We start from the raw sequence: 17,475 nt of genomic DNA on the forward strand, positions 1-17,475 counted from the left end.
CAGGCAGCAAGTCTCACATCCTAACGTCGGCCTGCCCCTTACCTCTTCGACCCATTTCCTCTTTGTTTGGCTCCCGCCACTGCCCTGCCAGAGTGGCCTTCGTGATGCCAGCTGACCGCTCTGGGGCTTTGCCCATGCCACTCCCTCTGTCTGAATGAGTGTCCACTGGATAGCCACACAGTTTAGTTCCCCACTCCTCCAGGTCTGCACTCAGAGGCTACCTTCTTCGTGAGGCCTTCCTTGGCCGTCCAAACCCTTCCCTTCCTGATTTTCTTTTTGACTTTGTAACCCGATAGACACTCGGCTCATTTGTCATGTCTGTCTCCTGTTCCCCTATACAAGCTATGCTCAAGAGGTCAGCTTTTGTGTTGTTCATAAAACAGTCCCTCCTGTGTACCGCCCAGTGAATCACAGTTGATTAAATGGATTTTAGAAATGCATACGGTTTAACTCCTGGAATTGCAATTGGATTCTTATGATTTATACCTATTCAGTTTAAACATCAAAAGACCACAAAAGGCTTACCTGGGCTACAAAGTCTATTATTCTCCCCTTGACATGAACATTCTCAAGGGGAATCAAATTCCCAGAGATGTCCTGAAGCCCAGCTTGGGTACTGCTGGAGGCTTTGGCGTCTGGCAACTGGTAATCTGCAGGTTGGAAACATTAGTGTTAGCTTGCATTTTTACTGTAGCTTGTTCATTTATTTAGTTATTTTCATTCTATTTGCAAGACAAAGAGACAGACAAGAATCTTCCAGGCCCAGCACAATAGCATAGCCCTTAAAGTCCTCGCCTTGAATGCACCAGGATCTCATATGGGTGCGAGAGTTCTAATCCTGACAGCCCCACCTCCCATCCAGCTCCCTCTTGTGACCTGGGAAAGCAGTGGAGGATGGCCCAAAGCTTTGGGACCCTGCACCCGCGCGGGAGACCAGGAAGAAGTTCCTGTCTCCTGGCTTCGGATTGGCTCAGCTCTAGCCGTTGCGGCCACTTGGGGAGTGAACCATTGGACGGAAGATCTTCCTCTCTGTCTCTCCTCTTTTCTGTATATCTGCCTATCCAATAAAAATAAATAAATCTTTAAAAAAAAAACCCAGAAACAGAATCTCCATTCTACTTGCTCATTCCCCAAATGGCTGCAATGGCTGATTCTGGGTCAGGTGGGATCCAGGAGCCAGAAGAACTCAGTGGGTACCAGAAACCTGCTTACTTGAGCTATTGCCATTGCTTTCCTGGGTCTGCATTAACTGGAGGCTGAAGCAGAGCTGGGTACTGAACCCAAGCACTCTGATACAGATGCAGGTGTCCCCAACGGCATCTTAACTGCTAGGCCAAATGCCAGCCCCCTCACTACACAAAACATAAATCCTCGCCTGCGGGAAGCAAAGCTCAGAAAGTTTCTGTGACTTGTTCATGGTGGCACCAAGTGGTAGGGTATATCTGCAAGCCTCAACTTCTTGGTTCTAAAGCTGTGTCTGCTGTCTGTTCTGTCTTCCCTGCTTGGTTTGGATGTGATTTGATTGTGTTCCCCCGAAGGTCAAGTGTGGGAGCTTGTTTGCTGGTGTGCTGATGCTGGGAGGTCATGCAGGCTGTTAAGGTGGTACCTGGTGAGTGATCTCTGGGGCACTGCCCTTGGAAAGCACCAAGGAGGCCCTTGTGGCAGTCCTGTGCTCACGCCAGAGCAGAGTGTTAAAGGAGTGAACCCAGCCCTGACTCACTTTGACTTCCTGTTTTGAGGTGTGGTCTCTTGCTCAAGCTTCTACCATGAAGCTCTTAGCCTATCAACAAGAAAAAACAATGTAGCTACCCAAATTTCAGGCTCTACATCTGTGAGTCAGATAAGCTTCCTTTTTTTATAAAGTTAGCCTACCTCAGGAATTTCATTATAGTAACCAAAAGTGGCCTAATGTACACCCTCCTATTATACTTTTTGCACTTGGACAGCTTACAGTGGCTCCATTGGCTTTAAGATTGACTGTCTCTGAGAACAAGTTCAACTTAAGTGAGCTAACAAAGTAACAAGGAATTTTAAGATCACTTAACCTTTCTCACATTCTGGCTGTCCCATGTCCAAAACTAAAAATAAAATGAAATATTCGTGTATGAGGTCATATATTTTCTTGAAAAATTGTTTCATGAAAAAATGTAGCAGAACTGTCTTACCTTCAATTTTTGAGCTGTCTGAGAACACAGGAGGTCTGTATTGCTCTAGTTCAATATTGTTAGGAGGCCTAAAGCTCTTTATTTGATCCTCAGGCAGGCAAAATTTAATAATATATTTCATTTTAACCTGATTAGTTTTATATACCACAAATTCGTCATCCTAGCAGGAAGAGAAAGTAAGAGTTAAAGATTACAATCACAACCCTTCGTCAGCAGATGTTCTCAAAAGAGCAGGAGGTCAAGTTTGCTAATTCAGATGACACACATACAATTAATTACATAAATGTAATTATACTGAATATAACAGGAGCAAAACCTGATGCTGTTCTTTGGGCATTTGGGACTTTATCTGTTGCTTCATATAAAAATACCTCGAAATCTGTGTTGAGCGAGGCTGTTCGTGCTACTCCGTGCACACTGTGGTAGCCTTCTGGGGCTTCGGTTAAAGAGAAGTCCTTCTGGTTAAATTCTATACACTCTCCGAGGGCCACGTCACAAACAAGCAGGAACCTGGTACCCTCGGTCTCACCTGGATGTGCGTATTTAATAGTTGCACTGCACGTGGAAGGAAATAAGCACATATTTCAACTTACAGCTACAGGTAAGTAGCATTTTATCACAGATTGATCACCCTTTTCTTGAAGCCCCAAATCTGAAGTGTTATGAAGTCCAAAACAGATTAAGCACTGCGTGGCACCAAGATAGAACATGGTACCCAGGCCTCCTGTGATGGGTCACAGTTACAACACAGGTGCAGGGGTCATTGTTGCAACACAGTGGGTTAAGTTTCTAGCTGCGATGCCAGCATTCCGTGTCAGTGCTAGTTGGAGATCTGGCAGCTCTACTATGATCCAGCTCCCTGCTAATGTGCTTGGGAAATCTTGGAAGAAGGGAAATTTCTCGGACACCTGCCTCCACGTGGGAGATTGTGGTGAAGCTCCTGGTTTTGGCCTGAGCCCACCTGGGCCTTTCCTGCCATTTGGAGAGTTGGCCAGCAGATGGAAGATCTCACTTCCTCTCTTTGTCCATAACTCTGAGTTTCAAATCAGTAAGATAAACTTTTAAAAACAAACACAAAACAAAAAAAGCCACAGGTGTGCTAATCATTGTATACAATGACCTATAGGCTGTGTGCATAAGGTGTAGATGAAGCATAAAACATTTTGTGTTTAGGTTTTGGTCTAATCCCCAAGATATCCCATTGCATATATGTCAATATTTCAAAAATTGTGAAAACTTAAAAATTAAAACACTTCTGGCCCCATGAATTTAGGGTTGTATTACTGAAAAATAACCTTCCCAGATACCTTCCCAGAAAGTTATCCCAAAGTTCATGGTTATTGAGATAGTTGGAAAGATTCAGCTTTGAACTTTATTCTGAGCTTGTTTACTTTAAAGTTCAGATAGTAAACATATATATGGTCCTTGGTTGTGTCAGGCTGTGTTCAAAACACTTGTTCTCAGAGAAACAACTATAGTGTTCCTGCCAATTCTGTTTAGATTTCTGGGTTTTTTTTTTCAAGATTCATTTTTATTTTTTTGAAAGGCAGACTTACAAAGAGGGATAGAGGGGTTGAGTTTTCATCTGCTGGAACATTCTCCAGAGGCATTCGTGGCCAGGGCTGTGCCAGAGCCCAGGCTCTCAAAGACCCTGGCTGCAGAGACTGAGCCCACCCCAGTCCTGGGTGAGCTGCATAACCTGGGGCAAGGCTCTCTGAGTTCCCACCGGTAATAGAGCAAAGTTAGGGTTTTCCTTAAGCATTATTGTAGAGAACTTCAGACAAAACTCACATGAAAGCTCTTAGGAGCATGCATCACTAACAGGACTTCAAATGTAATTTCCCTTAACATTTAAGACACTGGGAAAACTGGCGGCGTTTAGTGGTTTGTTGCTTGGATGAGAAACTCCCTCATTGGGAAAAGACAGGCAAGAAGAGCAAGTCGCAGCATCGGTTCCTCGGGGACGAAGGAAGGAGCCGACTCACCTGAGCGAATCACTGAAGTATATTCCACTTCCAAGATTCCCAATGTCCGTTCTGTGCACACCACGATCTTCAACCACTTTGGGTAAAAGCAAACCCCTAGAAAGAAAAGGGTATTACAATGCCTGAGCAGAAAAAGACGGGGTGGTGGGGGGGAACCTCTTACTACAGCCTTGTAATACTAGAAACAGTTGCTATTTAAAAACCAATTCAGGGCCCGGAGTGATGGCGTAGTGGTTAAAGTCCTTTCCTTGCACGCGTCCGGACCCCATATGGGTGCCAGTTCTAATCCCAGTGGCTCTGCTTCTCATCTTTTGAGTCCATCAACAGCATTTTTTGTTTGCTTGTTCTTTTTTGAAAGTTTATTTATTTGAAAGACAGAGTGACACAGAGAGAGGTAGACAGAGATCTTTCATCTGCTGATTCGCTCCTCAGACGCCTCCAGGGGCCAGGCTGGGCTGAGCTGAAGCCAGCTCCTCCATGGGGAGTAGGAATGCAGGTGCTAGAACCGTCATCCGCTGCCTCCATCAGCAGGCAGCTGGCTAGCTGGGCTCAAACACGCACCCCGGTACGGGTTTAAGCATCTTACTTGAGTGACAGCAGTTTAAGTTTTTTTCCAGGTGGATCTTGTATGTTTTTTCATTTTATTTTACTGAAAGTCAGATATACAGAGAGGAGGAGAGACAGAGAGGAAGATCTTCCATCCGATGATTCACTCCCCAAGCGACCGCAATGGCTGGTGCCGAGCTGATCTGAAGCCAGGAGCCAGGAACTTCTTCCGGTTCTCCCATGCAGGTGCAGGGTCCCAAGGCTTTGGGCCGTCCTTGACTGCTTTCCCAGGCCATAAGCAGGGAGCTGGATGGGAAGTGGGGCTGCCGGGATTAGAACCAGTGCCCGTATGGGATCCCAAGGCTTTCAAGGTGAGGACTTTAACCACTAGACCACCACGCCGGGCCTGTATGTTTCTTTTAAAGTACTTACAGGATCAAATTTAATCTTATTCCCTCCTTCACTCATAAGCTTAGTTTTAGCATTATGTTAAGTCAACAGAAAACTAGAGTTATGTTTTGATTTGGAAACTCACATATAGGTACTCTAATTTCTAGAACTATCTCTTTCAATACTGGACTGTTCTCAGATTAGTTACACATGAAGAGCCTTGCAATATACAATCACTTGTCGTCATATGATACAGTCTTCCAGGGGTAATTCATACCCAGACAACACAACTTTGAAAAGCAACAAGTACATAATTTAAAGGACATATTTATTGATGAGGTGTTTAATTTTCTCTAGAGGTCGGCTGGCTGAGAAGACCCATTCCATATAGAAAAACTAGGGAAAACAGTGAAATGTTTCACCCCCAGGAGGCTGCTCGTACCGGGACAGGATTCCTATGAGGTTGCAGACAGGAGATCCGTGTAACAGGAGCCTCACGTTGCCCAGTTGGCTTAGAAATTCTGTGGTTTCATTCACTCTGCCGACTCGAAACATCTGCAAGATGTTCACACGATGTTTACTGTAAGAAGCAGAAGGAAAACCTTGAGATTACATATTTAGAAGCAAGACACACACAAAATCATGATTATCAAGATAAATGCCTGCTGTCAGAAAACTGAACTTACAACATAGCCTGGAAAGGGTTTCCTATTGAAAACATTGCATGTGTTGATTTGAGGGACAGAAGGAGAGAACTCCCAAACACTGGTCCAGGCCCTAAATGCCCGGATGCTCGAGGATGGACTACAACCAGGAACCAGGAACTCCATCTGGGTCTCTCCATGGGTTGGCAAGAACCCAGACACTTGGTTCATCTTCTCTCCCCTGGGCTACACACTATGGAGAATCTGGAATCAGGCGCCGGAGCTGGAAGGAACCCCAGGTACCCCAGTGTGGGAAGCAGGCATCCAGGCATCTTAACTGCTAGGCCAAATGTCTGTTTTGAAAAACACCAACTTACTGAGCCTTACAGGAAAAGAAAACACTTAAATTAAGTACAACATTTTATATATTAATCCCAAATCTTATCAAATACATAACATACAGTGTTACAGTTCCACTCACATATAAGAATGAAGTGGGGGAGTCCTTGTTTTGGCAGCATATATACTTAAAAAAAAGAAAAACACCCAAATGGGAGACTGGCATTGTGGCACGGTTGGCGAAGCTGTGCCACTTGCAATGCAGGCATCCCATGAAGTGCCCGTTTGTGTCCTGTCTGCTTGCACTTCAGATCCATCTCCCTGACAAAGGTGTGGGAAAAGCAGTAGAAGATGCGAAGACAGCACAGTGCTTGGGCCTGGATGAAGCCCTGGCTCTGCCTTCAGCCCCACCCAGTCCTGTGGCCACCTGGGGAGCAGACCAGAAAGATCTGGCTCTTTCCCCCTCCCTCCAACTCCATCCCTCCTTCTCTCTGTCTCTCAGCTCTGGTCCTTGCAGTCACCTGGGGTGTGAACCAGCGGATGGAACATCTTTCCTGATAAATCTGCCTGGCTGATAAAAATAAACCAATCTTTAAAAAAAAATAAAGAAGGTTCTGAGACGTTTCCTTTTGGCTTACCCGTGATTGTTCTTTAGTATCTCCTTTTTAACGCTAAGAAACTCTTCAGTATGCTGTTCAACGTGCTCAATTTTGCACCTCAAAGCTCGGTATTTGGCAAGAGATGGTGGGTCGGGTTTGGAAAAATTAGTTTCACAGACATTAACCATGTCTCTTATTAGCTGTGGGTGGAAATGGTACAGAGACATCAGACTCAATACATACCAAAAGATTAATATTTATATTCCATTGATATTTTCTCAAAAAGAATGGGAAAGTCATTTTTTCCCCAAAGCTTTACATCAGTATTTGCTGTTTGTAGTGTATTAAAAGTTAACAAAGTTCGCTATCTGATTGCACAGTGTACAATGCTAATAATATAAACACGAACATAACATATTATTGTTAACAAGATATAGGTACATTATTCATTTTAGTTTTTTTTTAAAAAGATTTATTTTATTTTTATTACAAAGTCAGATATACTGAGAGGAGGAGAGATAGAGAGGAAGTGGAGCTGCCAGGATTAGAACCAGCGGCCATATGGGATCAAGGCGAGGACCTTAGCCACCAGGCCACACCGCCGAGCCCTCATTTTAGTTTTAAATGTTTGAAAGGCAGAGTGATAGAGAAGGAGAGATAGGGAAATGTCCTCCACCTGCTGCTTCAGTTGCTCGGGCCGGGCAGAAGCTGGGAAAACCATCGGGGTTCCTGTAGGCCACGATATTAGTCACCACGGCATCTATTTGTCCTCACCACAACACCAGAGTAGCTTATTATCCTCATTGTTCAAAAAACAGTCAAAAAGTCCATGGAAAATACACTGAAGGGGAAACTATTCACAGATTTCAGAAACCATTTTGTACCAAAATAAAATTTACCTTTTAAATCCATTTTCCGCTTTTCGAAGAACTATCATACAGAGAAGTGAGAATTTGAGAATTGAAATCAGTTCTTTCAGATCCGACTGTGAGGAGGGACAGTGAATAAGTGGGATTCAGGATTAGCAGACTACTGGTCTATTTCAGCTTATTGGAAAAAGTGCTGTGTTGTGCACTCCGGGTGTGCGGGCCTGAGCCACACAGCCAACCACACACATGATGGGGAGCTATGAGACCCCAACAGGACATGAGACCTCCCTGTGGTCCAGAGGCTGTGGTTACAGTGACGTCACAGGACGAGGTGTTGGAGATGCTGGTGTAAACACGCCTTCAGCACCGCCAGCACACGTCACGTCAGCAGCACACCACACTGGATGATGATCGTAAGTGCCTGTTACTGGCTTATTTATTTATTATACCATATTTTTGTTATTATGTTGGAGTGTACTCCTGCAAGCTCAGGTGTCCTGTGAACGTCTGCCCGTTGTGCCAGCAGGACCTCATCCATCTTGTGTTAACCGTGTGTCCTGAGGGACTGACCTATGTCACCTAGGGCTGTGCAAGCATGCGAACAAGAATACAGGCTAACACCTCGAACCTGGAAATCCTAACTCTAAAGTGGACCGAAGCACTGACATTCCCTACCTGGTCTCATATGATGATTCCCACTCAAGAAGCAGGTACATAACAATAAAGAAAAAAAGAAGTGGAAAGAGAAAAAAAAAGAACCAACAAAAGGAAAAAAAAAAAAAAAACCAAAGAAATAAATTATCTTCTGGCTATGCACATAAGTTTTATAGGAAACAAATGAATTTTCTGTCTTTACTTGGATCCAATTCTCATATCTCACTACATTTATGCAAATACAAGTATGCATTTACATATATGCAAACCCTGAAAAAAATCTGAAATGTAAATATACATCTGGTTCTAAGCATTATAGATAAGGGATTCTCAACCTGTACATATTTATATAATTATTTGCAAAAATAAACTCTGCAAAGGCAACCAAAAAAAGCTCAATAACAAAATGGTTACGTGTTATGGAAAGGAGAATGGTTGCAGGGGACAGAGTGGATTAGAGATTTCTCTGAGCATATCTTTTTTAACATCATTTTGACTTCTGAATCATATAGATATTTTAATCTATTCAAAATACAATTTCAAACTAAAAGTGCTTGGAAGGGTTGGCATTGTAGTGCGGCAGGTTAGATGTAATGCCGATACCCTATAATAAGCGTGCCAGTTTTGATCCTGGCTTCTTGTTAATGTGCCTCGGAAAGCAATTAAGGATGGCCCAGGGGCTTGGGTCCTTGCCACCCATGTGGCGATCAGGATGGAGATACAGGCTTCTCATTTCAGCCTGGCCCAGTTTGGCTGTTATAGCCATTTGGGGATCAGTGGATCTATCTTTTTCCATCTTTATCTCTGTGTGTCACCCTGCTTTTCGAATAAGTAAATAGATATTTAAAAAAAAAAAAAAGTAATCTGGGAGACCAGCACCATGGTGTAGTAGGCTAATCTTCTATCTGCAGTGCTGGCAAACCACATGGGTGCTGGTTCAAATCTCAGTGGCTCCACTTCCAATCCAGCTCAGCTACAGCTATTGTGGCCATTTGGGGAGTAAAGTAGCAGGTGGAAGATCTGTTTCTCCTTCTCTCCTTAACTCAACCCTTCAAATAACAAAATAAAAAGTACGTAAAACTTTAAAAAACGTATTTGGCTAAGTACCATGTTTTCCTCTGAGCAAACCCGACCATGAGATTCTCTTTCTTTGGAAGGGGTCCTTATCTTCTCGCTGGGTGATTATTTTTGCTAGTTTTGAACTTCTGACTCCTTCGAGCATCTATCCAAAACCGTCATTTGCTGCAAACATGCAGCGTACCACATCTACAAGCTCTGGAACTGCAGTTCTGGATCTCCTAACCTGCCCCAGGCCGTTCCCACACAGAAGGGGCCTGAGTGTGACTTCAGCCTTCTCGGGAGACGCAAGGCCAGCCTGCAGCGGCCTCCTCTCTGCCGAAAGAGCTCAGGGCAGGTGGCCTATTTCTGAAGGGGCACGGTAATCCACTCCCGTCCCCAGGGCAGCCCATGTGACTCAGTTCCTACCAGAGAAGCACACAGTTGCAGGAGATTTTCTGAAACAGAAAAGGAAAGAATCCAGATGGGATGCTGGAAACATCTTTAACTCCACACCGAGAGTGAGGGAAGCAGGCTGGGAGGGGAAAGGCAGTGAGCCAACCGAGGAGTCAGCTTCAGGGAACTGGGCCATCAACCACTCCACGTCTCATTGTCACTAAAGTCCTCGGGGTTGAAGCCCACTGCAGTTTGCTTCTGTAGAAAGAATTTTACTTCATCTCTTGATCTGGAAAATTATTTTTACAATGCAGAGATACTAAATAGATTCCTGCATTTGTATGTGTGTGGAATCTACATTAGAAAACTACCCCAAGAACCCAAAGGTCCAACATCTTGCAAGACCTAGGTGGTCGCCGACGCTCCTTGCACCTCGTCATGCCATTCAAGGACACCAAGAAGAAAAAAAAGATGCCAGGAAGCCAGCCAAGAAGGATAAGGGCCCTGTGAACAGATGGGGGGAGGGCTGGGCAATGCCAAGAAGAAGTGGTCCAAAGGGAAAGTTTTGGGCAAGTTCAACAACCTGTTTCTGTTTGACAAAGTCACATGGGACAAACTCCACAAGGAAGTCCCCCAACTACAAGGTCATCATGCCTGCTGTGATCTTGGAGAGACTCAAGATCCGAGAGTCCCTGGCCAGGGAAGCCCGGCAGGAGCTCCTGAGTAAAGAACTTATTAAACTGGTTCCAAAGCACAGAGCTCAAGAAACACCAGAAACATTAAGGGTAAAGATGCATGAACAGGTCCTGTGAATTGTACATTTGGAAAAGTAAAGTCGTATTAAAAGAGAGAAAGGAAGGAAGGAAGGAAGGAAGGAAGGAAGGAAGGAAGGAAGGAAAGAAGGAAGGAAGGAAGGAAGGAAGGAAGAAAGAAAGAAAGAAAGAAAGAAAGAAAGAAAGAAAGAAAGAAAGAAAGAAAGAAAGAAAGAAAGAAAATAAATACCTGAGAGCACATTGGACCCTGTGAGTGATGGCTCAATTGGCTAACCATCCACCTCCAAGTGCTGGCATCCCATATGGATACTGGTTCATATCCCAGTTATTCCACTTCCATCCAGCTTCCTGCTTATGGCCCGAGAAAGCAGTAGAGGATGGCCTAAAGCCTTGGCACCCTGCACCTAAGTGGAAGACAAAAAAAGCTACTGGCTCCTGGCTTTGGATTGGCTCAGCTATGGCCGGTGCGACCATTTGGGGAGTGAACCAGTGGACAGAAGATCTTCCTCTCTGTCTCTCCTTCTCTCTGCGTATATCTGCCTTTCCAAATAAATAAATAAGTAAATCAATATTTTTAAAGATTGGTCTACTCCCAAACATAGCTTAAGTTGAAATTCCTCTTTCAGAATTTTACCTGGCATAGGTCCTCCTCCTTAGCCAAGAGCTTCAGGTTGACTTCTTTGGGGCCTGGGGCTTTGTGAGGTATTAATCTGTAGAATTCAGCAACCACCTTTCGCAACTGCTCTGCTGTTTCTCCATTCTTCAGTGCAGACTTTGCTAGAAGGAGAATTCCCTCTGCCTTGCTCACCTTTAAGAGAAGTTAAATGTGCTTATTAAAATTCAATCTTGATCCTCGTAAGTGAAGGCACGTATATAACCATCTCAAACACAGCTGATGGGCGCATCACCGCTCTGCGATACACCATCAGCCGTTGGTAAGCTGAGAACATCTGGACCGGAGACACAACTCACTTGTCATGATTCCTCCAAAACTGGCTCATACACAGCCTGCTTCTGTATGTGGTGAATCTGTATACATACATACACGAGAGTACTTCAACATACTCAATAAAATTGGTTTGAGTAAACACACTGAAAATCTGTGCCCAGTTTTCCCATGAAGCTTCTGAAGAACACTGATTTACACACAGAGAAGGGAAAACCGGTACAGCTGTAGGAGATTGGCTTTTTCCATCGGAATTGTGGAAAGCTATCATATCAAATCAAGAACAAAATCCACAGATCAAGTTTCTTATTACACAAGAGCTTCATGCTTGTTACCTAAGAAAACATTTGTTTCCCAAATAAACAAGTTCAAACCTACAGAGGAAAATTGTACTACCTTCATATAACATTGCAGGTGCACCAGTTGCCTCACACGGGAGATGCTCTTTCTCTAGCAATTGAACACACTAAAGAGAGAAGCACGCTTTTTGGAGGACTGCAAGTACACTAGCCTTATCCAAAACACTCAGAAGGAGCCAGGGTGGGTGTAGGATAGGCTTGGCTAGGTCTCGGAATCTGCTGAACCATGTAAGAGCTGAGTCGGGTGGTGGACCAGGCAGTACTGGGCTGTAATATCCAATGGTAAGAGCCAGAATGGGTATGGGCCAGTCGGGCAATGCTGTCATACCTGCCAGGACAGGAGGTGGGACAAGGCAGGCTAGAAAAAGAACCCACCAGCACCTGCAAGATCTTCAACTGGGAGGCGACCTGACAGAGGAGCTATGGGAACTTCTCTGTCAGGATATAGTCTCTGCTGGTAAGTGCAAGAACCTCAGCTGGGAGCAGCCCAGATCAGGCCAGGTTACAGTACCCACCACCATACATGTGGCTCAGGTCTGCGGGTGGGCCAGGCTATGCCAGTTCACAGCACCCACTGGCAGATGTGAGAACCAGGATGGGATATGAGACATGCCGGTTGGGCTGCAACACCAGCCAATTCACATTAGTGCTGAGACTGGGGACTGGCTGGGCTGGCCTAAGATAAAGCACGTATCAGCATGAGAGGTGCAGGTCAGGCTGAGCCAGGCTGCAACACCTGCTGGTGAATGCTGAGGTGAGATGGGCCATGCCAGACTGGACTGCAGAACACACTGGCATATGTAAAACACTGAAGCAGGGAGGGGGAGGGGAAGAGCCCAGCAGTGGGGCTACAGGAACTCCCCTGTTGGGTCAGTGCTCACGCTGGTAAGTGTGAGAGCTAGAACCCAGGACAGACTAGGCTGGGCAGGGATACAAAGCCCGTTGGCCTGCATGTGAGCTGGGTTAGGGAAAGAGCCAGGCTGAGCTAAGTGACCATATCTACTAATGTAGGAGCCAGAGTAAATGCAGACTGACCGGGCTTTGCCTCAGCATCAGCTGGCAAGTGCAGGGAAAGGGGGTAAGTCCTGTCACTCTAGACCACAGAACCACCCGGAAAATGCAAGATCTGGGGCTGGGAGTGGGCTTAGTAGGCAAACTATGGGCACCCCTCTCAGGGGCTGTAGCTCCCACCAGTGAGCGTGAGAACCAGGACTGGGGGCAGGACTGGCTAGACAGGTGGTAGCATCCACCAGTGTGAGAGTGGGCTGAACAGTGGGGTAACTTGGGCTAAATTAGACTGCAGCAACACCCATTGGTGTCTAAAAGTCAAAAGGAATGTGAGACAGACTGGACCAGTCTATTGCACATACTGCCATGCTAGGAACCATGGCTGGGAGCAGGCCTAGTGTGGGTTATTGGGAGTCACTCTGGGCTGTGGTTGCCACTAGTGTGTATTAGGGCTGCATGTATGGTGCGCAGGGTTGGGCTGGGCAGGAGCAGTCATTGGTTTGCTATGAGATAGGGCTGGAGACAGGACTGACCCATGTCAGCAACTACAGACACCAGTGTATGTGTGGGCTCATGCAGGTGACAGGCTGAGCCAAACTCCACACTGGCTGGCACACACAGGAGTCAGGTCTGGTCACCTCTGGTGAGGTTTCTTTGGATACCTCCACAGCTGGACCACTGGACTCAGAACTCCAAACATAGGATCTGTGCTCTGATCGTGGAGTGCATGTGTCATAACTGGGTCTCCTTGCTTGCTCAAGTCTGTGCAGCGGACGGCATGCCCAGATGCACATGAGGGTACATGACAGATCACTAAGGCCTGCAGAGCACAGCCAGTGCCATGGCAGGGGTTAGAGGGCAGAACAAATTGGACAACTCTGCTGCCTCAGCTTGGATAGCAAGCATCTGGGTGAACTGAGACTCTGAGGTGTACTATGTCAGCCAGTGGAGCTTGGAAGGGTTTCCTCAACCTTGGAGCAATGAACTCAACCACACCTCAAAACTACTGGAACCACTTGATCAGACCCCTCGGAACATGCTCCACCTCGGTGACCCTGGGATGACACTGAGTGGCCATCCCACATTGCCAGGTTAGATTGCTGGCTAGGATGTGGTTAGGAGGCTGGGTGTGGCCCTCTAACCCCTCCCCCTAGATATAGGAAGAAGAAAAAGAAAGTGGAAACAATTGTCTCACCCATTTTTCCCTATTCTGAGACCCTTCCCACCTTATTCAGTGGTCCCCATGGGCATGCATCCTTGTCAACTATGTAAACATTATAAAAAAAAAAACCACTTAGAAGATAAGAGACTATGATGCAGATTAATGCCTAGGCCTCCAACCTGGACCAAGATCATCCATGGCCACCAGGCCTAGTTCAAGCTTCTTGGCCTCCTAATTAGCCCGCCCTGAAGGCTGATTTTTGATCAGTCTGCTGGTGATAATGCCAGACAGGGCTGTCTGGTTTCCTGGGGGAGCTTGGAGCTCCTTGCCCAGCATGCACACATAAGCGCTAGAATCCAAGAAGTAGCTTATGCTGTTGTGTTTCCAAGACCCACTGGACTTACATCATTGAGGCTGATGCTGTTCACAGGCTTGAGCAGCGTGTGCTCTAGGTGGCCCAGAGCTTCCGTCCACAACAACTCCACCAAGTCGCTCACCTCCGGGCTCAGAGGGCCGGCACCGATGACCTCCTCCAAAAGCAGCTGCAATGGTGATACGAGAATGACTCACAATCAACCAGGCATCGTGTGTGAGCGGATGAAAACAGATCTGGGCCAATGAGCAGAGGTGAATGGTTCACCTTGGCCTGGTGTGACTGTGTGGACACAGCTGGACTGTGGCCCTCCAGGGTTCCCAGCTTGGTAGTGTTGGGGCCCTCAGACATTTTGGAAGATGCCAGGTCACTGTATCTTCCCTCCCGCCACTTCCTCCATACCCCTTTTCTAAATCTCTGATACTCGCCCCATCATCTCTATTCTCCTGCAATTTTTCTGCCTGCCTTTCCCTTTCCCCTCATGAGCTGCAGGCCTGTTACTGCCATTAAGCATAGGCCATCAGGGCTGATGATTCTTGCTCATGGCTAAAACTGTAACGTGGGTTTTGTTCACATATGCAGCCTATCTCATGGCTGATTCCTGCAGGCCCCGGTCCCCCAAGGGTTAACTCCACAGCTTAGCTTGTTTCTAAGGGGTAACAGAATGGGCGATCTTGGCCTAATGCATTTTAGCCCCTGGCTTGACTGCAAGTTACTCTTCCCTGCTTCCTCTTTGTTAAGATGCCCCCAGGGGAGCTTAGGAGTTGCTTGAGCATTGGGATAATACTGGGAGGGACTAGGCAGACTATAAAAGATGCAGGCTGACCCCAAATAAACTTGGCATTCTGTTTACAAGAGTGACCCACTGCGTGTTGTCTTGTGTGTTGTCTGTTTGTAACCTTAGTCCCTCCGCTCGGCTCGGGGTACGCAGCGACGCGGGCGTTGCCGACAGGTTCCCGAACTGACTCCCCACTCTGCTTCCATACCTTTCTATGGGGTCACTTTTCCTTTTCCTAAATCCTGCTTTTCTGTCCTCCCAGTCTTTTAGGTGTAAGAAAGAAAACATTCCTATCAAAACGTTAAGTCAACAGCACAAAATAACGTGCACAAATCAATCTTACGGCTTGCAGTTTTTCAGATGCTAATTGGGTGGCTTGGGGTGTGAAATGTTCCCTTAGTAGAAATCCTTGCTTCTTCAGTTCTTCAATGTAATTTTCGTAGTATTCACTTGCATCTGCAGAGGTTTTCTTGACAGCGAACTGTCTTCTAGTCTGTGAATTACAGTACACAGCAAAGCACAACAAATTATTAACACATCCATTTTCATGGACACGTGCTACGTGGCGAAAGACACATTGATCTGTGCTGTGAAGGAGTTACTTCAATATTCAGGTCTTGGGTAACAGCCTAACAGCCTGGAAGCAGTGAAGACCAGCAGACAGAAAAGACACTTTGAGTCCTTGGAGTCACTCTGATGATCATTTAGAACCCTCGAACCCTCATTTTACCTACTATTCTGGCTCTGAAGTCTGAACCAGTCATTGCCACTGCTCAGGGTATCGCCTGTCACACTGCAGCATCAGAGTTCAAGTCTCAGATCCTTTGTGTTCAATGCAAAGACCTGCCAATGCGCATCGCAGGAGGCAGCAGGCGATAGTTCAAGGTTCTTGGGTCTCATCTTTCCACATGGGAGACCTGGATAGAGCTCCTGGCTCCTGACTTCAGGCTAGCCCAGCCCCAGATATTTTGACACTTGGGGAGTGAAGCAGTGGATGGAAGATCTCTATCTCTCACTTTGTCTCTCTCTCCCTGCCTCTGGGCTTTTTACATACACTGAAAATCAACACAAAAAAATATTTTTTTGAAGTAGGTAGAGTGTATCATAATTTTGAAATATTTCCATCAAAACGTTTTTTTTTTTTTATGCATTTGACGGGCAGAGAGAAAGGGAGAGATAGAAACTGACAGATGTCCACGTGTTGGCTCACTTTGCAAATGCCTTCAACAGCCAAAGAAGCCAAGAGCCGGGATCTCCCGCGTGCGCAGGGGAATGGAACTGCTCGGGTTACCCAGGGTGCTCTTAGTGGGCCACTGGGCTGGGAAGAGAAAGCAAGACCTGAACCAAGGCATTTGGAAGTGGAATGTGGGTTCCTCAAGACTATGTCACTCACAACACCAGATGCCTGCCCCGACACAATTCTGTTCAGAAGGGCAAGCTTGAAAACTTGCATCTGCAGAAGACCTTAAGAGAAGATCACTTCTTTTTTTCTTATTATTATTTTTAAAAAGATTTATTTTATTTTAATTGGAAAGCAGATATACAGAGAGGAGGAGAGACGGAGAGGAAGATCTTCCACCCAGTGATTCACTTCCCAAGTGACCGCAATGGCTGAGGCGAAGCCGACCCAAAGGCAGGAGCCAGGAGCTTCTTCTGGGTCTCCCAAGTGGGTGCAAGGTCCCAAGGTTTTTTAGGTCGTCCTTGACCGCTTTCCCAGGCCACAAGCAGGGAGCTGGATGGAAAGTGGGGATGCTGGGATTAAAGTGGGCGGCCATATGGGATCCCGGGGCTCACAAGGCGAGGACTTTAGCTACTAGGCTACCATGCTGGGCCTTCTTTTTATTATTTTATGGTTCAGTTCCATAGGGTCTGGGATTCTTCTTCCCTCTTCCTCAAGCTCCCTCCTCCCCCACCACTGATTTCCCCCATATTATTATACTAGTATAGTCCTTTACAGTCCTAAATCTGTCATTGTGTTATTTAAGTGTATCCTGAGATTGTAGGTATGCGCAATGGCAGAGAATCTAGCACCCTCTTGTCAAGATATATTCAGCAGTTTCGTTGGGAGTCCATCTGTGATTTGGAAGTAGAGATGCATACTGCGTTGTATCTTCACATCTGGATATGATGGCCCCTATTACACAGTTACAATACCTCCCGTTAGATGGAAAGCCATAAAACAAAATTAACAGAAGGAAAAATAGGAAATTTACAGTAACACGAAGTTAAATAGCATGTTACTGAATGATCAATGTGCCGCTGGAAATGAAAAAGAAAGAAAAAAATGAGAAGGTCCCTCTTATGAGGTGGACACGCTCACCTAAAGAGAGTTCTAGACTGGCTTGCTAAGGGAAGAAGGCACCTGGAGGGATAGGAGAAAAAAAAATCATAACACACCCCATCACGACGTTCAGCTTGATTTTTACTGTTTGT

The 17,475-nt window shown here is 45.9% G+C and overlaps 1 protein-coding gene across 1 annotated transcript in view; it reads right to left on the reverse strand.

The window, feature by feature from the left end:
* The window catches only part of PARP4 (poly(ADP-ribose) polymerase family member 4), a 69,909-nt gene that overhangs the window by 37,282 nt on the left and 15,152 nt on the right, over positions 1-17,475 (reverse strand). The window contains exons 7-15 of the mRNA XM_058670550.1: positions 15,386-15,535; positions 14,296-14,433; positions 11,051-11,224; positions 6,708-6,868; positions 5,529-5,666; positions 4,151-4,246; positions 2,537-2,720; positions 2,166-2,325; positions 526-650 (exon numbers count right to left, since the gene is read on the reverse strand). Of these exons, the coding sequence (XP_058526533.1) occupies positions 526-650; positions 2,166-2,325; positions 2,537-2,720; positions 4,151-4,246; positions 5,529-5,666; positions 6,708-6,868; positions 11,051-11,224; positions 14,296-14,433; positions 15,386-15,535 (1,326 nt within the window). The remainder of the gene's footprint in view (positions 1-525; positions 651-2,165; positions 2,326-2,536; positions 2,721-4,150; positions 4,247-5,528; positions 5,667-6,707; positions 6,869-11,050; positions 11,225-14,295; positions 14,434-15,385; positions 15,536-17,475) is intronic.

This window comes from Ochotona princeps, chromosome 12 (assembly GCF_030435755.1).
Source record: "Ochotona princeps isolate mOchPri1 chromosome 12, mOchPri1.hap1, whole genome shotgun sequence".
NCBI lineage: Eukaryota > Metazoa > Chordata > Mammalia > Lagomorpha > Ochotonidae > Ochotona > Ochotona princeps.